Source organism: Centruroides vittatus, unplaced genomic scaffold (assembly GCF_030686945.1).
Source record: "Centruroides vittatus isolate TY-2023 unplaced genomic scaffold, ASM3068694v2 contig_784, whole genome shotgun sequence".
NCBI classification, from domain to species: Eukaryota; Metazoa; Arthropoda; class Arachnida; order Scorpiones; family Buthidae; genus Centruroides; species Centruroides vittatus.
The window spans coordinates 523,685-546,775 of record NW_027122505.1 but is presented as its reverse complement, the minus strand read 5'-3'; the positions used below and the strand labels follow the sequence as shown (position 1 = coordinate 546,775).

General features: G+C 29.7%; 1 protein-coding gene across 4 annotated transcripts in view; it reads left to right on the top strand.

Annotated features, from left to right (window-relative positions):
• The window catches only part of SWIP (strumpellin and WASH-interacting protein), a 59,842-nt gene that overhangs the window by 15,365 nt on the left and 21,386 nt on the right, over positions 1–23,091 (top strand). For 3 of the 4 annotated variants that reach the window (XM_067277948.1, XM_067277947.1, XM_067277946.1), the window contains exons 3-18: positions 3,087–3,252; positions 4,139–4,206; positions 4,895–5,020; positions 5,958–6,182; positions 6,281–6,398; positions 6,467–6,594; positions 8,603–8,760; positions 10,854–10,971; positions 11,589–11,714; positions 15,780–15,887; positions 16,404–16,494; positions 19,632–19,687; positions 19,759–19,838; positions 20,192–20,297; positions 20,514–20,630; positions 21,166–21,334. In XM_067277948.1, coding sequence (XP_067134049.1) covers positions 3,087–3,252; positions 4,139–4,206; positions 4,895–5,020; positions 5,958–6,182; positions 6,281–6,398; positions 6,467–6,594; positions 8,603–8,760; positions 10,854–10,971; positions 11,589–11,714; positions 15,780–15,887; positions 16,404–16,494; positions 19,632–19,687; positions 19,759–19,838; positions 20,192–20,297; positions 20,514–20,630; positions 21,166–21,334 — 1,960 coding nt within the window. Of the gene's footprint in view, positions 1–3,086; positions 3,253–4,138; positions 4,207–4,894; positions 5,021–5,957; positions 6,183–6,256; positions 6,399–6,466; positions 6,595–8,602; positions 8,761–10,853; positions 10,972–11,588; positions 11,715–15,779; positions 15,888–16,403; positions 16,495–19,631; positions 19,688–19,758; positions 19,839–20,191; positions 20,298–20,513; positions 20,631–21,165; positions 21,335–23,091 lie in introns of those variants that run through there. The other variant, XM_067277949.1, reaches the window with a different exon arrangement.

The window sequence follows — 23,091 nt, the reverse complement described above, 5'->3', positions numbered from 1 at the left end:
ACACAATAAATAAGAATTCATTTTCCTACAGTTCATTAACCTGGTGCTTGATAGCACCTTCTGTTTTTCTTCTCATGTTCATTGGTTGTTTGTAGCATCTCTCATTGATAATGTCAGAAAGGTAGAAAATTAACAATTATCAACCAGAATTGAACAAATGACGCATTTGATGTCATGCCAAATTGCCTAGTCTAATGTCACTTTTTATGTTTTGGGATCTGTCATTTCACCTATGAGTAAAAACTTTGAGTTTGTGGTTCATTTGTCACAGTTGGATTTTAAAATCAGATATTGTCTTATTCGAAATATGGATTTTACAAAGTGTGCACATGTGACATACCTGATTTCAGAAGCTAGTCAAGAATTAGAGATTTAAATAAATTGGGAAATGTTATGATATATGTAAATAAAAGATTTGACTTTTCAATGATGTGTGATTTATTGAAAGATGTGGTCCCTGTGAAGTTTTGTTGAAAAATATTTAAAATTTTATATACTGATTTCTATTATACTGATTTCTATTCATTCACCTATTTAGAAGATTGTCTGGTTGTGATTGATTAAAAATTGGATCATAGAATTGTTTTTTTATATATAACTAAACATATCTGTAGGAAAAGAACTACAGTGGTGCCTCGTATAACATATGCCTCGTATAACAGACGCTGTGAACAACAGACTTTCCGTTCGGCAGATACGTGAGGCGAACAACAAACTTTCTGCGAACAAGTGTGAATGATGTTTCCACTCTTTTGCCGTTGCCAATGACAATCTGCCTTTTTTAGATGTTTTCCCCTTCTTGGCTTCCCTGAATAGCTTCTTGATGTAGGTATTTTGGGAGCCTTTGAAAACAGTTGCTCTTTGGCTGGGGAAGAGTAAGCTGTTTTTTTTTTCATCTTTCTTCTTTGTCCAACCTGCCTGTCCATTGGAAGTCTAACCAAAAAGCCTGGGTGACCAGGTTGTCTTCAAGGAATGGATCCTGGAAACCTTTGCTCCTGCTGTAAAGAAATACCTGCTGGACAAAAAGCTGCCGCTCAAAGCCCTACTGATACCAGGACAATGCCCCTGGTCACCCAAAAGACCTGGAGGAGATCCTGGAAGAAAGCTATCCTTTCATCAAGGTGCAGTATCTGCCAGCAAACATCACTGCCATCCTTCAGCCAATGGATCAGCAATCATTGTCAACTTCAAAAAACCGTACACCAGAGCTCTCTTCATGAAGGTGTTTGAAGGATGTCAGCTTTGTGGAGACACGACTGTCTGAAAGTTCTGGAAAGAGAAGTTTGATGTTCTTGTGGCAATCGGACTCATCCAGAAGGCCCGGGGAGAAGTCATGCAGAAGACCCTCAATTCAGCCTGGAATAGGCTTGTTCCTGAATGGACCCAAGAAGAACCAGCTGAGGATACAGAAGTAGTGCAGGAGATCATCTCGATGGCCCGAGAGTTGGAATTGGAGGTGGAAATGGAGGATGTGGAGGAGCTCATTGAAGAACACCAAGAAGAGCTGACAACTGAAGAGCTCCAAGCACTTCTGGCCCAGGAACATGATGAAGCTCAAAGGGAAGCTTCATCTGACGAGGAGGAGCAATCCAATCAACTAATTTCAACTGCTGCCATCAAGGACTTCCTTGTCAAATTGGGAGAGGTTCAGGAGTTTACCAACACTCACTATCCAAACACAGCTGAGGCCAACAGGATCAATGATCTCTACAATGACACCCTTGCCTGTTCATTTCCGACAGGTGTTGAAGAAGAGAGAGAAACAGACCACCTTAGACATGTTTTTCAAGAAGCCAGCTGCCAAAATACAAAGGATGGAACAAGAGGAGTTGACCCTGCAAGCCCTGGTAGCCTCTCTTGAATCTGACTCCGATTAAAAAACAATAAAAAAAAAGAGAGACCTGCTGCAATGTGTAAAAAGTGTGTCTGTATGAATGTGTGAAAAAAGTGTTCTCTCACCTTCTCTTCATAACATCTGACTACCTGGTATAAATGGTGACTGCTCCATTTTCATGTTTTTTTAATGGTACAGTAGGTTATTTTATGCAGCGGAACGAATTAGATGTTTTAACATGTATTTCTATGGGAAAATGCGTTTTGTATAACGGACTTACACCTGAAACGGATTGAGTACGTTATATGAGGCACCACTGTAATTTATTGATGAAAGTTAGTAGTAATACAAATATGATTGATTGATATAATTTAACTTTTTAATATTTATATCAACATAGTGTCTTTAAGTTATCATCAGTCTAAGTCAGTGGTTCCCAACCGGTGTTCCGCGGAACACTGGTGTTCCGTAAGCATCTCCCAAGTGTTCCGCAAGCATCTCCCAAGTGTTCCGCAGATTTAGTCACAAATCGGAAAGTGTCAATCGTATTCGAGCCGCCGAATATCAAAAAATTAAAATCATAAAATTTTCATAAACTTAAATATATATGTACGACTCGTACTTATGGAATGTACTACTGTTTCGAATAAGATAAAGGCAACGATAAAAACTGAATGAAATATGTAAAAAACATCAGGCACAAGTTTCCCATTAAAGTTATTTAGGTATATTTTTTCCTGTCTTAGAATTGGTGTTAATAATATGAGTAGAGATTTTGAATTATAACTGCTCAATTCTAATAAAATAACTGATGACAAGCTTACGTATTTCATATTAACTTAAGTAAGTGTTCCGCTAAAGAAAATTGCTCACAAAAGTGTTCCGCATTCTAGAAAAGGTTGGAAACCACTGGTCTAAGTTAATTAAGTATATCAACCTTCCCATGACTAAAAGAAAGATATTTAGCAGGAAGACTTAACACGTGAAAACAGATGATTTAGGTTTTTTAAGTTGACAAGTGTTAGTGAGCTTTGTATAATTTAATATGTATTTTGTTGATAATTGATGTAGTATTTAATTTATTTGTTGTTCAAGATATATAATAATAATAATTATTATTATAATTTGTTGTAAATATTTGTATTCTTGTTAAATGATTATTCAATAGTATAGTTATAATGATGTTTGAACTATTATATTAATACTAATAAAATAATTTATAATAATGAATAAATTAACTTTTATTTTGCAGTACTTGCCATATGAAAGAACTAATTTGTTAGAATTGATATCTACCGATAATAAAATTTTAAATAAAATCATCACAGCATTGGCTGCAATATGTTGTGAAATGCAGGAATTATGTTATGAAGCCAAAACAAAATATTATAACATTCTTCTTTTTTATGGTGAAGGAGGTAATTTACATTTTGCGTATTTAACTTTGTATGTGTTTTACTGTTTTTAAACATTCGAATTAACCTGCGATCACATGTCAGTGGTGGCGATTTTCTGTGCTTACCAATTTTTTGTGGGCATTTTTTAGCAAATTGATTTATGTAGCTGTGCTTCCATGATATTCTCATACTACATGTTATCCATCCGACTGTGTGTAAAAATTTCATTTGAAAAAATTTCCCTCTTACCACCGACCCTCAGAAAACTGCTGTGGAAAATCACTGCTTCGTGCATGCAATCATGTACAGTTTTTCTTTGTTACACAATTGAAAGTATAAGGCAGTGATTTTCTGCTCTGATATCAAGAGGTAGTCATGATGTCGTGGATGCTACATATGATATAATGATAGTAGTCTACAAGTTACTATGACATTGAATGCTTGTTTTTAACCCGAGATGCTGTGATCTTTGATTTAATAGATTTTGGGGTTTATTTCGTGTGCAAAAAATGCAGAAAAATCATTTCCCGATCCTTCTGAGAAACAGCTCGGCCCTCCCGTAATTTAAAATTCATTTTGTATTTTGCAGATGCAAAATGTCCCTGGTCAAGGATATTGTTCTATAAACATCTTATAAACTAAACGATGTATTATGATGAAATTTGGCATGCACAGAGAGGATACGTCACAGGATTTAATTTGAGGAACAGAAATTATTTGCAGTTTAATTACAAGTGAAAATTCAGTGGAAAATAGCCACCTTATTCATGCAGTCATGCTAAAAAAGAATTGTGATTGCAGGTTCAGTTTTTAATGGCTACTTATATAGTAATTTATACTAAGTGATATTTAAGTATTTCATGTATAAAAGTTTTTAAATTTAATAAAAAAAAAATTTTATCTTCAGAACCCAAAGGAGGTTTTCAAGAGGGAGATGCTCAAATAGCTATTGGAAGAATTATTTCAGTTATGCAGGTAGGTTAAATATGCATAGAAAACTATTCGATTTAAAATTTGATGTAGAAATTTTTATCGTAATGCCAACCTAATGAAAAATTATTAAGATTGCCCTATTGAAAAGTGGACACACGTCGTATTTCATTGTGAAAAGTAGCAATTGGTGGGCCAACTTACATGTGGGTAATTGTTAACACAGGCAAAGCACGGGCTGCATTAAGTATTGGCAGGAATAGATTTTACCTCCAGTAATTGACAGATTAATGTTAAGTTAGTTATAATGGAAGCATCCAGAATCAAAGAACTGTTGGTAGTTTGGTTTTTAGTGGCTGAAAACAATTGGAATGCCAACATCTATAGATGAGAGCAATGCTATAACAAAGACCTCGAATTCCTTCTCTGTATTATTGCAGATGAGACATGGTGCTACCATCACATTCCCGAAACAAAGAACACGAGCAATAGTTTTGAAGAATTTTTTTTTACCAGCAACCATCAGAATTTATGCAAGGGGCATCAATCTGCTTGATGTGCTGGGATCTTTGCCTAAACAAACATTGAGATTTCTTTTAGATTTGCAATAATAATTTGCCAGTTCTAACATGTGTCCCCACTTTTCATTTGGGCAACCCTTATAGTTTTATTCTAATGGTTAAATTCAACCTAATGATTCAGAATAATAACTTAATATTGTTTTTTGTTTTAGGAGTTATCCTGTTTTGTTAATCGTTGCAACTTAGTAGTAAAAAACACAATCCATCAAATGGCATCTTTGTATACAAATAATAAAAATGGACCTACACTCATTGATGTTACAGATGTTCATTTCCAGGTAAACTGATATTTTCATTGATCAATGATAAGTCAATAAAACATACATTTTTGATTCGAGCTGGATAATTTTTTTTTGTTTGTATAATAGCCTGTTTACGTACAGATAATCATATTGAATTATTAAGTTTGAATGGATTTACGATTATTATATTTGAATGTCGAAGCAAAACAATAATAATTTATTTTAATGAGTTATTTACATTCATACAAAATAATTTTATCTATTAAATTGAAAGTTTTATAACTTAATCTAATATACAGTAGAGAGTCGTTAATCGGAATCAATTGGGGACTGGGGTTGTTCAGATTAGTGATTTGTTCCGATTACCGATTATGTATGAAAAAATATATTAACCTGTCCGATGTTCAAATTTTTCTCCATTGCATGTCACTTCGTGTTGAATTTTCGTCGATTTTAAGCCTAACGAAAATTTTTATAATAATAATCGAGGCTATCGTATCGTTAAAAATTATTTCTTCATTTTGTACAAACAAAATAAATATATTGAAGAATATAAAAACATGAAAATTATACTTTAGAAGTAAATCTAGTATCAAAAACGTTCGATTCAGCACGACACAGTCCGACTGAAAATCGTTCCAATTACTGGGGTTCCGATTAACGACTCTCTACTGTATTTATTACTTTTATCAATTCTTATATTAATAATTAGGAATTTTATATTGATGATTTCTTACATTGTAATAATCTAAATTTGTTAATAGAAATATAAATATTAAAGGCATGCATGATAAAACATAACACGAGCATTGTAAGTGACGAAAAAAACAAATAGAAAAAATAAATAAATATAGTATGTTTGCTTTTGCATATAAAATTCTTAATTTTGTATTTAATAATCATATAAAAATTTATTTTAATATATTGTGATAATTTGAAGAATGAATCTGAATATATCGTTCTTCTTATATAGACGGTATACAAACATTTGGGAGAACTTCTGACCACATTAATTACATTAGATGAAATCATTGATATTCAAGTCACATTAAGAGAACATTGGACTTTATACAAAAGAATGATAAGCTCAATTCATCACGATCCAACAAGATTCGGAATTACTAAAGAGAAACTGTTGCCTTTTGAGAAATTAATTTCCCGACTAGAAAGTCAATTACTAGAGGGCAGAATTTTCCTGGTCTGTTATTTTACAACCAGTTTTTACTTTTTTGAAATTAAATTCTTGCTTGATGATGATTTCAATTTCAACAGGTTCTTACAAATTGAAATTTTCAGAGTTGCATGGAACAAGGTTATGACGACGGAAAAGCATTTGTTTCAAAAAACAGCTACTTTGCGGAAGAATTCTTTTTGAATATAAAAAATTATTTCATGCTTATTGAGCCGAAAATAGGTAAAATTTATTTTAATATCGAGTTTATTAATATAAAAGATTGAGTCAAATAAATGGTATTTTAATAGGAGACAATGCCGAATTAAATGCAAGACGAAGAATTGTAGATATCTGTGCTTTGTATGTATTGTACTACTCACTCTTTCGGATTGTAGATAAGAAATTCTTCAAATCGTTATGGGATGTATATAAAAAGGTAAATCTGCTTTAAAAATTTCATTATGAAATCAAAATTATGTTGGTTATTTATTTTATATAAATACTTCTAAAAAATAAACTCTAAAACATTATATAATTAAAAATAGTAAATTTAAAAGCTATATTTTCAAAACTTATTGATCATAAAACGTGTAGTAATGAATAAAAATAAATTACCACAATATGCTGATTGACATTAAATGTCACTGTATTTAGTTATGTCTGTAAATAAGATAATAAACACACAAAATTATTTTGTAAAATAATAAAGTAGTATACAAAAGTATATTTGTATATTATACAGTAACATGATTTAAAGAAAATTGAGTTTTTAGCAAATGTCCTTGTTATAGGAATATCGGAATAATAGTTTTGTTCATATGCATTGACATAAACAGGAAAGAAAAGATATTGTACTGCGACACAGATTCAAAGCTTATTATTATTACGACTATAATTTTTTATTTTGAAAGAACATCTTTTAATTAAAAAGCTTTAAAAATTAAATGAGTATTTTATATTTAGTGGCTATATAAAAAGGTAATATTATGTTTGTGAAATTTACTGTGTTTATCGATTTGATTTGATGTTAAAGATAAGAAGGGCTATCCGTTATAACAAAGACTTAACCCTGTAGGAAACGGAAAGAAGAAATTAGGAAAGTAAGAAGTTAGGTAGAAGAGGAAACACAGGGAGATAGGAAAGTGTGAAAAGAAGCTACCGGGGCCCCCCATGGAACAAATGAGAACATTATGTACAGTGTTGCCGAGCATGCTATGGGGCACTTCCCCATCCACATATTGGTTTTGCAGTCTTAACTCTTAACGAATACAATGAGATAAAGTGTATATCAGTATACAGGAGGACTTATCCTGTTCATAAAGCTTTTCTGATTAATACCAGAATTCAATAAACACATGGAAATTAATGGTTGGAAGCAGGATACAGTTTACATTATATGGATATGTTTATCAATTAAGGGATTGACCAGTATGATTCAAAAATTATGAAAATTCAACTTAGAAATATCAGATGACATGAATTGAAATGTGAGTAAGATCTCTATCCTGTAACCAGAAGTAGTGACAAATCACATTAATATAATATGAATCGTAGTTCAAGCAACATTTTATTAATACATATGGAGGAGTTTTGCACATTTTTACTTTCCTGGCTGTTATAAATAACAGAAGGAAAATATGGTGATTGGTCAAAAAACGATCCCCTGAAGATTTTTACATTTTACGACCAGGGACTTTGAAATGTCAAAATGCAAAAAAATTTGGGAGTTTTTTCTCTGTATGAATGTTAGTGTGTATGGGACATGATTTTGTTTACTTTGTTTGAAGCTTAATAATTCCTGTGCTTTTTGTTGAAAATTTATGCAATTTTGCAGGGTGGTTTGTATATTAGGGAGATTAGATTGATGCTATTGAATTTTGATGGTTAAAGGTTGACAGGATGAGGTGTTAAAGGGGTTATGTGTATCTCCTGTAGGGTTAAACTTGATGACAGTTTTACTGATTAGCATTTATAATGTTTTATAAAACCCATCCCTACCCTCAAAATTAATTTTTTGCCATTTCAGAATAGTTAAAATATAAAAAGTTCTTTAATAAAATATCGTAACAGATGGTACTACTAAATGTTGCTGAGAAGGTTAAGCAACTCATTGCTGGATAATTTATTTAAATATTATTCATATATATAAATAAAAGATAATACATGTGTACAGTGAATTAGAAAATTATCAAGTGAAAGTTGTTTTTTCTAAAATAGTCATTATTTCAATTAATTATAACTTTTAATAAATGTTTTAATTTTATTAGTCAGTTGTTTTATAGCATTTTCTTGTATTTACACTTTACACACACACACACACACACACACACACACACACACACACACACACACACTCTTAGTTCAAATTTGAATATGTTGTTTTCAAATCTTGTTTTTAAATTCACATTTTAATAAAAAATTGAATGTTAATTTTTTTCATTTAGCTTCCTGGAATTCATTTAGTTGGAAATGTGTTATGGTTTCCAGATCAGTTTTTTGGAAAATTTTCTCCCATGATATCAATTATTGATAGAAAAGCTCAAGAAATGGTTAAGTCGCAAAGACAGTTATATTTACAACAGAAAAGCCAATCACTTCCAAAGTAAGTCATTTAAACTATTAGATTTTTAATTATTTTAAGACTATTAATTACAAATCAGATTGGTCCATCAAATATATGTATTCTGGAGAGAGAATACTTGCAATATCGATATATATTTTTCACAAGAATGAATATATTTAACTGTTTAATTCCAAAATTGTTTATTGGAATGTAATTTTGTTGTATCATTAATTGTAAGTAAAAAGATTTGTATCAAAAGTATTGACAACATAAAAAATGTTGATGGACGACAAAATAAAAATATGTTGTTAATGGGAACTTTGTTCTAGTGGGTGGTGTTTGTTCAGGTGAGTACTGAGCAACTTTTATCAGAATTTGTGTTTAAATACTAATTTGTTTTAGTACTGAGATACTGCTGTATTTCATTTGCCATTTTTATGAATGAAGTAATCATTCATAGGTAAGTAATACCTACAGTTAAAAAAAGTTTAATAACACTATCTAAAAATGTTTAAATAAACTTTACTAAGTACAAAGATTAATCTATAAAAAGAAAACACGGTGACAGTCTTATGGGCTAAAGTCTAAAAGCAGCATCAACACCTGGTTGATAGGAAAGTTAGTGCAAGTTTTTTCTTCTTTATCCTATCAATTTTCGTTAAAGTAAACCTGACAAAAAACACAAAATACAGTGGGTGATTGGTTAACGAACATAATCCATTCCAAGATTTTGTTCACTATCCAAATTGTTTGTTAACTGATTATCGATTTACCATAGGTTTTTATGGGAATTTGATTAATTCATTCTGGAAACCCCAAAAAATAAAAAAATATTTACTTTCTTACTATATTTATTTATATGTAATAATAAAAATACATATATACACAGTCGTGCATTATTATTAGTCATGTTTTTTCTGTTTGTGGGGTTAAAGAATTGTCTAATATTGTTTTCTTTTCTTTCCTTCAGGATTTTTCAGAAGTAATTAATAGCATTGTAATTGTAGAGATCCTCAAGCCTATTAATCTCAACCTGGTTTGGATGCCATTTTAAGACCATTGATCTGACATCCCCCACTTTTTCGAAAGATCTTTAATAGCAGATATTGGCATTAATTCTCTTTTTCAGAAAAAAACATATCGTACCAAGTTTCTTGATGTTCTTTTGTTGTCAGAACAGTTTCAGATTTTGTTATGAGCTCTTCAATGTTTGTTATTTCTCAGATGTAATTTTTACTACTATTTTAACTGCTTGAGTCTTCTTGATTCTACTGTATCTTTCTTAGATAAGATTGAACTGCGGCCTACTGTAGACCTGTTCAAGCCATACTGCCCAGCAACATCAGACATCTTCTGCCCACTCTCTACCTTCGCTATTATACTCTCACCTTTCTAAAATAAAAACTGACACAAAACTTGACAAGTGCCTGCCTGACAGTCTTGCGAATACTATAAAAGAATTGTTTCTGTCACAAAAATAAAAGGCTGGTATTACAAGGGAGAGTTTCAAAGTTTGGAGGAATACTATCCAATCAGTATATACCAGGTTGAACGTCAATTTCGATGTCTCCCGCGCTCCGAAAAGTTTCGAATTGTTGCCTGAAGACAAGGGAAGACCGTTCGGTATTAGTTATTTTACATCACTTCTGCTTGCGTTTGTTCTGTGAGGTGTTCGTTGTCCGAACATAAAAATCTTTCACAAAAGTGTTCGTTATCTGATTTGTTCATTAACCGATCACCCACTATAATTTGAAAATTTCAATATTCTAAAGTTCATGGGCAAATTTGTGACGAAACACATGCTTGCTTGAATAAAATATAGAATAACATAGTTTACACTTAAAAATTTTGATGATTTCTAAGACCGTGTTATAGTGAAACTGGAAGTTGTGTTGTATAGGTATATCCCCAGTTTTCAAACTATGTTGTAGAAGTATCGTGTTGTACAAGGAATACCTGTACTTTATAAACTTTATATGTTATGAAATAAATCTGGTGTTTGTGAAAATGCATTTGTTGACTTCATTTCTCAACAGTTGTTTAAAATGTTTTTTTTTTCTATAAAGTAGTTAATTTTTATTCAATGAAAGTTTTTTAAAAAAATATTAAAAGAAAGCTAATTTATTATCTAGAGATGTTCAAACGTTATACTTGAATGTTGCGTCATGGATGATAAAAATGGATTCTAATTCAGAAGACAATGGGAAATTGTTAGGTGATCTAAACAGAAAATGCAAACTTTTTATTCACGTAAGTAAATTATACATGCATGTTTTAAAATTATTTTACCTAGTCTTTACTGTAATTAATGACATTTAGTTAAAAACTGTTAAAAATTTGACATTCACAAATGACTTTGTAGTCGTTGAATATTTCCCTAACTTTTAAAAAATAATTTAATAGATGAGTTAAAAAATAGAAAATTGAAAAATAATTTTGTAACTTAAAAGTTGAAAATTGAAAAATCCCAGATTTATTATTATTAATTTCATTGGTGTATAAAATGATCATCAATATTTCAGTGAAGATGATATTGTGAAACGTGCTGTAAAATTATCAGTTCAAAAACAAAATACTAAAAATAAAGAAAAATATTCTGTTATTTCTAATAGTAAGTTATAATTTTATGTAAAAGCGCTAGCACAATTACAAATATAAACTAAAAATAGTGCTAAATAGATTGTGATACAGAGATTCGGAAAATAAGCCAGGAAAAAGATTCCAAAACTAAATATATTACCATACGAAATTTAAATTTCATGTGAAAAAATTTTTAGTAACGACTAGGACAAATCATTTGAAATAGTTTTTGTATTGGTTAGATTTATGTACATGTTTATTTTCAACAATATTTGAATTCATTTTAGGGTCTGATGCTTGCATGGAATATAAGTCATCAAGTTAAAACAATAACAAATTTGCATGTTACTTTATCAAAGCCTATGGTGAAAAGTTCAGTTCTTGCCTTATTTAAAATGGTTGAAATGCTAAAAGTAAGTACTTTTTATGAAAGTTTTTTGATTGAATATTTAAAAATATATGTTCTTTTTTAGAACCACAATGAAGTATTAATGGACTCTAGACTCTCCAACACTCTTCATACATTTAAAATTTATTAATATTTTAAATATGAGTGTTTAAAATATTGAAAAATTCATTTCAAAGATGATCATTTCTTATTGAAATTTTATGTCATTTATATTGTTTCATACAGACTTTTCATTAATGAATTAAAGCAATAATTTTCATTTATAGAAACTGTTAATATTTTTATTTTTCAAATATTTTAGAAATATTAAAATCACATGGAAAGCATTTAATATATAATTTGTGACATTATATAAATTTGTCTATTACAGTCGACACCCAGATAACTCGTCACTGTAGGTTAATTAGTCAATTTTCTGCGGTCCCGGCCGACTTACGTAGGCAATAATGTTAATGTTAAAAAACTCGGTTTACTCGACATCGTTTAATTCGTCACCACTGGATAAATCAACATACTTTTTTCTGTTTCACACTTTTTTGACGTCTGATAAGTCGACTCCCCTCCCGAAAAAATGAGTTCACACCGTACAATAAGCCGTGTGGTGTGAACTCATTTTTCAGGGGGGGAGTCGACTTATCGGAATTCTAAAAAGTGTGAAACAGAAAAAAGTATGTTGATTTATCCAGTGGTGACGAATTAAACGATATCGAGTAAACCGAGTTTTTTAAGGTTAATAACATTAATGTTTATGTAAGTGGGCCGGAACCACAAAAAATTTACTACATAACCGACGAGTGATGAGTTATCCGGGTGTCGACTTATGCGGAGTTGACTGTATTTAGATAGGAGATATCAAAAAATAGATTGTTTTTAAACAATAAGTTCATTACATGATATATATATATATATGTGACATGAAATTATATATAAATATAATCTTGAAATCTTAATTAGTATTTGAACTGAACAAAGAAGTTTAGTAATCTTGTAGAAAAAGAACATAGTTATAAAACTATAGATACCACAACAGAAGCTGCAGTTCATTGCCATATTGTTTGAGTGTGTTTGCTGTGTGGATCTCCTGCACAAATCAAATAATTTAAGGAAATTAACTTAGAACATAAAAATAACATTCAAAAATTCTGTTGACTAATGAAAATTATTGTTAATGTATTCTTCAAATGAGATGATAGTGACAAGAAATATTTTTGATGTACCCAAACTTTAAACCAAATTGATTAATTTTTTAAAATTAATTAACATATATTTAATATGACAATATTGTCATAATATGCTTCAATTGCCACTGTCTATCTGAAGACAATAAAAAAACAAAAAATTGGAAACAATAAAAATGCCTTTGTTTAACAATATTCTCTCTTATAACGTATCAAAATGCATTTCAGTTTTATCAAATTTAAGCCCTCTTCAGTTCTAAAATTATAAAATGTACAAATTATTTTAGTACAATCTGAGTGACATTTAAATAAAGTACAAAACATACATACAAGAAGTTTTTAGCAATAACCTTAGAGAAATAACACTTCTGACATATATACCAGAACACCCGATACATGTGGTAAAAAGGATTGCTACTATAATTTACAATAAAATTACAAATGTATTCTATAAAAATCTAAAAAATAATTTTAAATATACTCTCAAACACTATAATATCTATTATTTGACATTGTCTTCCTTTACTGAATGTACGACAAAATTACATTTTGCATAGATTCCACATATTCATTGCAGAGGTGACATAGGTATGATATATCTCCAACAATCATCTAATTTACATCCTGTGTTTTGATTAACTAAATTTTTATTTTTTTACAATCATATAATGTTCTTTTAATAATGTCTTATTCTCTATAAACTATTTTAATATTGTTTTATCAATGTTTATTATTTTCAATGTGTTTGTACCAAGGGGAATCTATATTTCAGCCTAATGGCAGCTTCGTGTTCTTTAATACGAGTTTTTAATTTTCTTTTGGTTTCATCTATGTAACATTTTTTATTATTATTACATGTACATTACATTCAAATTTATATACCACACCAGCCATTTCTAATTTTTCTAATTCATTATTTTTTCCATTACGTAAAACTAAATTACATCTGTTTTTTATTTTAGGCACTATACATATTTTATATGATCTAAATACAGTGGTGCCTCATATAACGTACTTAATCCGTTCCAGGTGCACGTCCGTTAAGTGAAACGTTCATTATACGAAACGCATTTTCCCATAGAAATACATGTTAAAACGTTAATTCGTTCCGCAGCATAAAATAACCGTACTGTATCATAAAAAAATGAACATGGGGTGCGTTCTTTTATTCCTCCGCGTAACTCTGCGCAAGCGACATCTGTTTAAAAATTCCTGTGGAACGCGTTCCTAAATTCCGGTGGGAGTGCGCGCCGTCGAACGGCAAAAACAGCTGCTTGTAGCAGTAGTTTACGGTGGAAAGCAACATGGCGTCCTCCGTGGCTCAGATAGTTTCGTTTCCGGGTCCATTATGTGGTTTTATGAATGAGAATTTAGAAATTGTGAAAGCGCAAGTTAGTGCACGCGGTGATGTAAGTGTCTTTATGAATTTTTTTCGAATGGTAGCTGACATTCTAATTTTTTTTGTGGCTATTTTGAATGCTCTTTCAACAAATAATCCATTTTATGGTTAAATTTTACAATTGGGACCATTTTGCCTTTAAAAGCTCATATTTTAGAATTATAGATTCCTCCATCACCATACTATCGATAGCGCGGGCGCCGCCATCTTTCTTTCTTTCACCGTCGTTCCTAAATGCCTACAAACAGCAGCGCACTCCCGTAGCGGAGACGCAGAGCGACCGCTATTAAAGAACGCACCCACGGAGGAGTCACCAATTATGCCGGAAAGTCCGTTGTTCGCAGCCAGTCCGTTGCTCGAGTCACGTAACGGCCAAACAGAAAGTCTGTTGTTCGCAGCGTCCGTTATTCGAGGCGTACGTTATACGAGGCACCACTGTACTTTTTTATATCTATTATATAACTTTTCTTTAAATGGAAAACTAACATTTATAATTGATTTTATTTAATTTTACTTTAAAACCATTATTTTTATAATCCGTCACCCATTTTTGTAACAATTTCTGCGGATATCTATTTAACAAAAATTTTTTAACTACATTATTTTCTTCCTTAATTTGATTGTTTTCTCGTAGTTCTACACACAATTTTATGTAATTCTGTAATAAAATTATTTCTTCATGTCATTTGGACAATAGGAACAGTATGAAATAGTTTCTTTTGTATTTTTTAAAAATTAACGAGTTTCTACATTCTATCATTAAATCTAAGTAATTGATCCTGTTATTGTTTTCTTCTTTTAATTCAAAAACTATATTTTTGTTATTTACTAAATTCAAAATCATCTCTGGACTATCGTGTATTAAGATTATATTATCTACATACTACTAACAAACTAACCTTTAAAATTTTTAATATTATTATTTATTGATAGCAAATTTATTAATATTTCGATAAATTACACAAATTAATTTCATGAAATATCAGGAAATAACTTATCAATGAATTCTTTAAGATGACCTGTTGCTTTCAAATTCGGATAACCTGAATTTGAACATCTACAATACATAATGTTTCAGTTCTTAAAAATTTTTTTTGTATGAAAGTTTATGAAGGTATCACATACCAGATGAAAGTTTGTGGGGATTGAGGAAATTCATTGCAAATGCTAAATCATACCTGAACAAGTAATCAAAAAGAAATTTATTTTTTCAATTTTGACTGATTTTGCTATAAATAATTAAAAGGATTGTTAAATTTTCAAAAGTTTCAACATATTTAAAATTTTTGTAAAGTAAGGAAATTGAAAATGCTTTCCAAATTCTGAATTTCATTAGACTAAAATTTATAATGTTATTTAGGACAGCTTATAAATTTAAGTTAGTGTTTTCTTTCCCCTATAATCTTAAAGTAACTTTTATGAATGACTGTTTTTTATATATTAAAGTTTTAAGACAAATTACATGGAACGATTACATTTTGTTCTTTATCAGGCAATTGAAGCAACTTTTCATCGTCAAACGATTTTCATATGTGATTCTATAATTCATATCATCCAGCATTTAAGTTATATTGCATTAACAGTTATAAATCAAGCTAAAGTGAGTATGTTTTAACAATTTCTAGAAATACTTAAGTTTACAGACAATGACTTTTTTTCTGAATGAACTCAGTTTTATGTGCAAAATGTAAATTTGCAGGTGATAAGTAGTCTTTCAGACAATTTTGTGATGACATCTATTACTGATATTCAAAAATCCAATATTTAACTTTGGTGTTTAAGTGCATAGCATTGATATTTTGTTTATGAAAATTTGATATTCTATATTTTTATACCTTACTTAATTTATCTTGTATTTCTATGTAATATTTTGTGTATGTATGCTACGTAACCTTGTATGACTTCATTTAATGTCTTAGTATTTAATAATCTTATGTATTAATCTTGTTAACAATATTTTTAATGGAAACTACTTGGATTATAAGTAATATTAAATAAATAAAACAACAAATTTGTTAGCTAACAATTATTCACAAAATATAATGTTTAATTTCTTAAAATTTGTAGTTTAATGTAAAGAAACCATTTGAGTATTTATTAAAATATTTGTTTTTAGAGAAAAATCATTTCTGATAAAAAGTATAGTGAAAGACATCTTGACGTTCTATCGGCATTATTGCTTGCTGAGAAGTGTTTAAATGGTCCCGGTAAGAAAATTACTACTTTCATTTTATTTTAGTAAAAGTAGTTATATAAAAGAAATTTTGGTTGATCATAAGATACTGTACTTTTCTGTTGTATATTGAACCTGTAGGGACTGAGCTACTTGGTTCGATATATCTGAAGGTTCACTGTAACAAATGACTTTTTAATCTGAGTAGTGATAGACAAAATAAAATATTGTACACACACATTACTTTATTTGAATGATTAGTACATGTAATAAATTTATGCAATGAAAAACAATTTTACACGCTACACTTCAATACTGTAGTCCATTATTTTCTGCTACTTATTGCATGTTCTAATGAATATTTCAAGAGAGTGCTTTTTCCACACTTGATTCCACATTATCTATGGAAGTACTTTAAGGTTTTTAGAATCTAACACCTTTCAATACTGCTTTTGCTGTTGGAACAATTTCTTTATCATCATCATCATCTTGTCCTTTCTCATTTTATTCTATGGTGGAGCTACCTTTTATGGGGTTAGATTATTCATCTGTTAGGATTGCATTTATGTCAGAGTCCATGTTTTTAAATCACAAACAGAATTGTCATTAATGCACTTTAGCATCATTGAAATATTATCTACCATACATCCTGTAACAAAGTATGTTGGAAACAGTTCTTGTTGCAATTATTGCCTCTCTTCCAAGTCTTCTTAGCAAATCATGCTACATTCAGAACATTCATTGATAGTCTTTGCTCTGATTCCAAGGTTTGAATTAAATGAAGAATCACTTCTATTCTACATAAGGTCTTGAAATTGTGAATTATTCTCCTGGTCCATTGACTGGATGACTGACATGGTGTTGGCAGGCAGGAACGTATATTGATTTTACTGAGGTTTTCAACATGCAGATGAGCTGGACAGTTATATATTAGAAGCTGAACTTTTATTTTCAATTTTTGGTTTCAACATTAAACTACTACTACAAAAATGGATAATGTCATCCAAGTTTTACTATTGCATTGATAGTTCAAATGGAGTAGCTTAATGTTTTAAAGCACAGAATTTTCAATTGTCTGATCACTAGCAGTTTTCTCTTATCTGACATGTTGGCACATATCCAATGTTAATTGATTTTTTTGATATTTTACCACCAGTACATTTTTCTCCTTTAAATTTTAATGTTTTGTTCAGTGTCAATTGATAAAATAGTCCTATCTCATCATAATTAAAAAATTCATCAAGTAAATAGTTGCTGTAAATTTCTGGTTATTCTGAATTCAACCAATATGCATTGTATCTCAATCCTCTGACTTTGCTTTCTTACTTTCCAATCATAATGTCATGCCTCTTCTTCCATGTGTTAAGCCACCACTCAGAACAAAAGAATTCTTGACTTGCATTCAGCAACGTGACTAGTTGTTTGGCTTTTCTTTTGAACAAAGGCCTATCGAGAGCAACATCTGAAGATCTCTGAATGTTGAATCACTGAAGCAATGCTTGGTCAATATCATCCCAATCATCCGTCTGAAGTTTTTCTTTGAGGATATTTTTGGATGTTACTGATGGTTTATTTATTTAAATCATTCTTCTGACCCATCTCTGCTTGAGAAAGTTCATGCTAGATGTCACCAATATCATCTTATTTTTCAAAGACGAAATTTTATGCTTTAACATTTTGATGTTCATTGTTCAAAAATTCAATTATAATGAGTAATGTTTAAAGATTGTAGTCACTGTCTATCAAAGCCAATCAAAAAGCTGCCCAATTGATAACCCATACATTAGCGCTAGTAATCGAGGTCATAGGTATCAACATATGCTGTATTAACATAAAAATTTACAGTAAAATATTAACCCTTTCCATGCGGTTATACGCGTTCAGGCGTATGTCACGTGACTTGCCGTTAATTCGTGATGCGGCATACGCCTTTCGGCGTAATTAATCAAAAAATTCGATTATTTTGCGTTATATTCGATTTTCCAGCGATCTTAGCTTTAATTCGCTATTCTGTAGGTGGATTGACTTTGTTTAAGCCAATAAACGTTTTGTTACCACCCCTGGGCCATAAATATTTTGGTAAATACATCCCATACTATTCTACAGTAAATCTTCGCAGTTAACTACACAGTTGGCTGAAAACAATCAAAGGGAAACTCCTTCTACAGTTTTATTGAGTCTTTTCTGTCTTTGTTGACGTTACTTTAACTAATCACAGACTTATGAAACGAAAAAATTGCCGCGAAAAGCCCCGCCTCCAACCTTCGAAGTAAAATGTAAACAATCACTGTAAATTCGCTTTTTAAATCGATTTTTAATTCTAATTAACTAATTTAATGCACTTAGACATTAAATTAGCTAATTCGACAATATTTAAGCGAGTAAATATGTTTTTAAAACTATCTTCACGATAACAATCGACTACTCTTCCAGCTAAGTAATTAGAGACATAGTGTGAATAATGGCAATAACTTCTCCCCGCTCTAGGTAGAAAGCTGCGGTTTGTTTTGTTTAATAGAGGACAGATGTTTCTATCTAACAGATGTACAAAGTTCAGCGATTCTCTGTAAATTAATTTTTTTTTTCTTTTGTTCGTAAGCTTCAAATTTTAATATTATTTTAAACTTCTATTAAACTAAAAATTAAACAGTCGTAAACTGTGATATGTCCTTAATCAAACGCAAAAAACAGATTAAACATAACGCGATTTTAAAGCGAAATATCGCGATTTAAAAATCATCCAAAAACTGCAAAAAATGCGCCGCATGACGAATTCCACTCAATTTTTTGCTGTAGATCGCCCGTATGGAAAGGGTTAATCTTCCTTGTGTCTTCATTATTTCCCTTTCTGGTTTTGTTATTTTATTCACAAGAAGTGCTAACAAACAATATCCTTCTGTTAATAAGAAATAATTATATAATTTTTGTCATAAAAAAAATCTATTTTGACTTACATTAAAAATGTCAATACTTATATTAGTCAGCTTTAATTATTTGACTTAAAATATATGAAAAATTTCTGAAAATATTAATTATATCAGATTTGAATATAGGTTCAAACATTTAAAAATATGTCAGACTAATTTGATTTTGATCTCATGTGACCATAATAACATGGGATATTTCTTAATGGTATATAATGTCAGTTATAAACTTGTGCTTGTCTTACAGGTACCAAGGAGAGACGTCTTATAACGAATTTAGTTATGTCTCTTGGAATTCAAATGGTAAGATGCGATATTTTTGTAAATATTTGAATGTAAAAATGATTCAACTTATTAATTTTGATTTTATTTAGAAATCGTTGAGAGATGATGAATTCAACAGTTTCGTAACTGTGATGAAAAATCTTGATATAATCAGTGATCTTTGGGAAAAGTATGTGCTGTATAATAAAATCCTATCAAGTTTTGTGCATCGTATAACTTATAAAAATTTAACATTTTAAAATAATTCCTTAATGAAATATAATATGACATGTTTACAAAACTAGAAAATAAATTTAATTTTTAAATGTGTAGAAATGGATACTAAATTGTTAAAAAATCTTTCTTTAAAAATTATCTAGACACTTAAATTGATTTTTATTATCATAAATGTGATTTACAATTGTTTTTTAATTGTTAATTTATGAAATTTTAAAATTTATTTTAATTTCTTAGTATTAAAGGTGCTTTATTATTATGTTTTATTAATTTGAATATTATTAATAATCCGATTTTTCTTTTAAGATTAAAGGATGCCTGTGATTGCAGTTTTCTCTATTGGCAGAGATTTTTGATTCCCATATACATAACAGATTTGTTTGATAATGCAGTTGATGCTCACAGAATACATGTATGTTTAGAACAATATAATTTTTACTATAAAACTTATTAAAATATGTTTACTCTTTCTTACACGTGTATTTCATGTTTATGTATATTCAGTTTTATATTTAATGGATTTATTTAATGATTAATTTACCAATAATTTTTTTAATATTATAAAATGTAAAACATATGAGTAATTAATTACTGAGAACGAATTTGTTCAATAACTTTTTTTTAATAGTATTTGATTGCTGCTTTGAGAGATTCTGTTGGTCCAATGAAAGTAACAAGACATTTATCGTCATCTCAAGACCTGCTTAATAGTTACGACAAAGAAATATATAATTATTTAAAAGAAGTATGTGAAACTTTATCAACTATTTTTAAAATAATAATTCTCCCGACTAATTCTTTTATTAATCTTCCTTTTGTCTTTGGTAACAAATCTACATTCTTATAAAAACCAACTTTAATTTTTAATTTCCAGTAATAATTCCAGTTTATAATTTTTTCCCCTCAATGCCATTATTTAATATCAAATTTCTTTAAGATTTTTTTTTGATGTTTTATAATTTTATATCGCATTTAGTACAACTAGGACATTATAAAACTGAAGAAAGTTCTGTGTTAATTTAGTAAGCAGCCAATTTTAAATTTTAAGAGTATTAATGATAAATGTTTTCAGTAGAATAACTTGGATTAGATTTATTTATTCTTTAGTAAATATAGTTAGTTCTTAGATCTGTCAGAGCATGTTTATTGTGAACTTTAGTGATGGTCATTCTTGAATTGATATTGTTAGTTTTTTAATATGTTAAATTTAGAAAAGTTTATTTTTCTTATCATTAAAAATTACCAAAAATAAATTTTTGATATTCTATTTTTTTTTGCAGCATTTAATAGATCCTCTCTGTCGGGATATCGAGACAGATTTGCGTCTGCATTCACATTCCCATCTTCAACTTGATGACAGAAATCCATTTAATGTCGGATTAAAGAATTTATCACATTTGTTAACAATCAAGCCCATAAGATTTTTTGATAGATACATTAATGTAAAAGGTAAAATTGACATGTATAATTTTCATGCATATTCAGTACTTACAGAAAATGACCTGTTTCAGCTTGATTTAATTATAATGTTTTATGTAACACTAGTTTTCTTACAGCAAAAAATGATTAATGAATTTAGTCTAGAAATAGGTTGGTAGATTATCATCATAATTATTTACTGTAATTCTAATTTAGAATATTCTGGAAGAAATATTACATATACTTGATTTTAATTAAAACATTTTTTAACACATTAACTGCCACCTGCAATATGATATTTTGTGTTTTATCAGGCTAACTGTAATACGATATTTTCCATTTTTTCAGGCCACAATGAGAAAATTTGATATTTAATATTTTATCATGATATAAATAGAAGGGTCATTATATAACAGTCAGTAGAGTGAAGATAAAAAAAATATATCAATGATGACTGGCCATCATATGGCCTGAAACTGGAGACTATAAGACCACGAAATATTTAATACTAATTACTTTATATGTAACAAAAGAGAATAATTAAACTAATTTTCGATATTTTTCCTTTTTTTTAACTATTCACTATTAAAAAAAACTATCAGATATACAGATATAAAATAGCTTTTTATTATAAAAAAAAACTACGACTGCCGGCCATCGGACCACTTTGTGAGGCCATATGAAGGCTGGCTGTCGGACCAACTTTATAGATATTATTTACTTTATACATAATAAAAGAGGATAATTAAACTAGTTTTCAATATTTTTTCCTTGTTTTAACTATTTACTATTAAAAAAAAACTATCAGATGAAGTGGTTCGACCGCCGACCGTCGAACCCCTTCGTGAGCCTCGTGGGGTGGTTCGACGGTTGGCAGTCAGAAACCGACTTCATAGACGTCTGCAAGAGGCCACCACTAGGATGTAAAACAATGTCTTAAAGCCAGGATAATTTAACCTTGAGTGAAACTACATTGGTTATATTGATGTCGGGCAACAGCCGGCAGTCGGATGGCTCTGTGAGGCCCTAACTAGTACAACGGCCGGCATGTCGGATGGCAGTTAACGTGTTAATGATCTGTTCTTAAGTCATCGTATTAATACTAATAGCAAAATTGAGAAAAAAATTGTTAGAATATTAAATAATTGAGTACATTTATTCCTTGTTTATGCATATTGATCTCATTCTTATGTCAAGTCCTTTAGAGAAAATTTATAAACTAGTGAAATTACATAATGATACTGTTATCATATGGATTAGGTAAAATTAATGATGGCATTTTATCTTCAATGAAAATATTTTCATTATTTATTTTTTATATATATTATATGCATCTTGTTGTTAAACGCTAATCGAAGAGTATCACTAAAATTTTTCTAGAAAACACCTATACTCTAATAATAATCTAATAATTGTGTAATAAACGATTAGATCAAACATTACATAATTTTTCTGCTTCTAAATTAGATGTATGAGTATATTTTTATTGTTTAGTAGAATGCATAATGGGCATTTCCACTTAAAAATTGAAAAGAAAACAGAAGCCTCCTGTTTTAAACAATTTCAAAAATTGCTGTAAATCTTCAAATCTTGGCAGAATTCAGGTGACAAAACTAACAGTTAACAAATGTTTAATAATAATGAATACAATTTTCAATGTTGTGAGAGAGAGATTCTAATTTATCAAGTACTCTGTCAAATTTTGAAATTTTGTTAATTTTTTGTTTTTTTTTTTCATTTCAGTTTAAAATTAGCATTTCAATATTTAATTGAAAATTTGTTCAGCT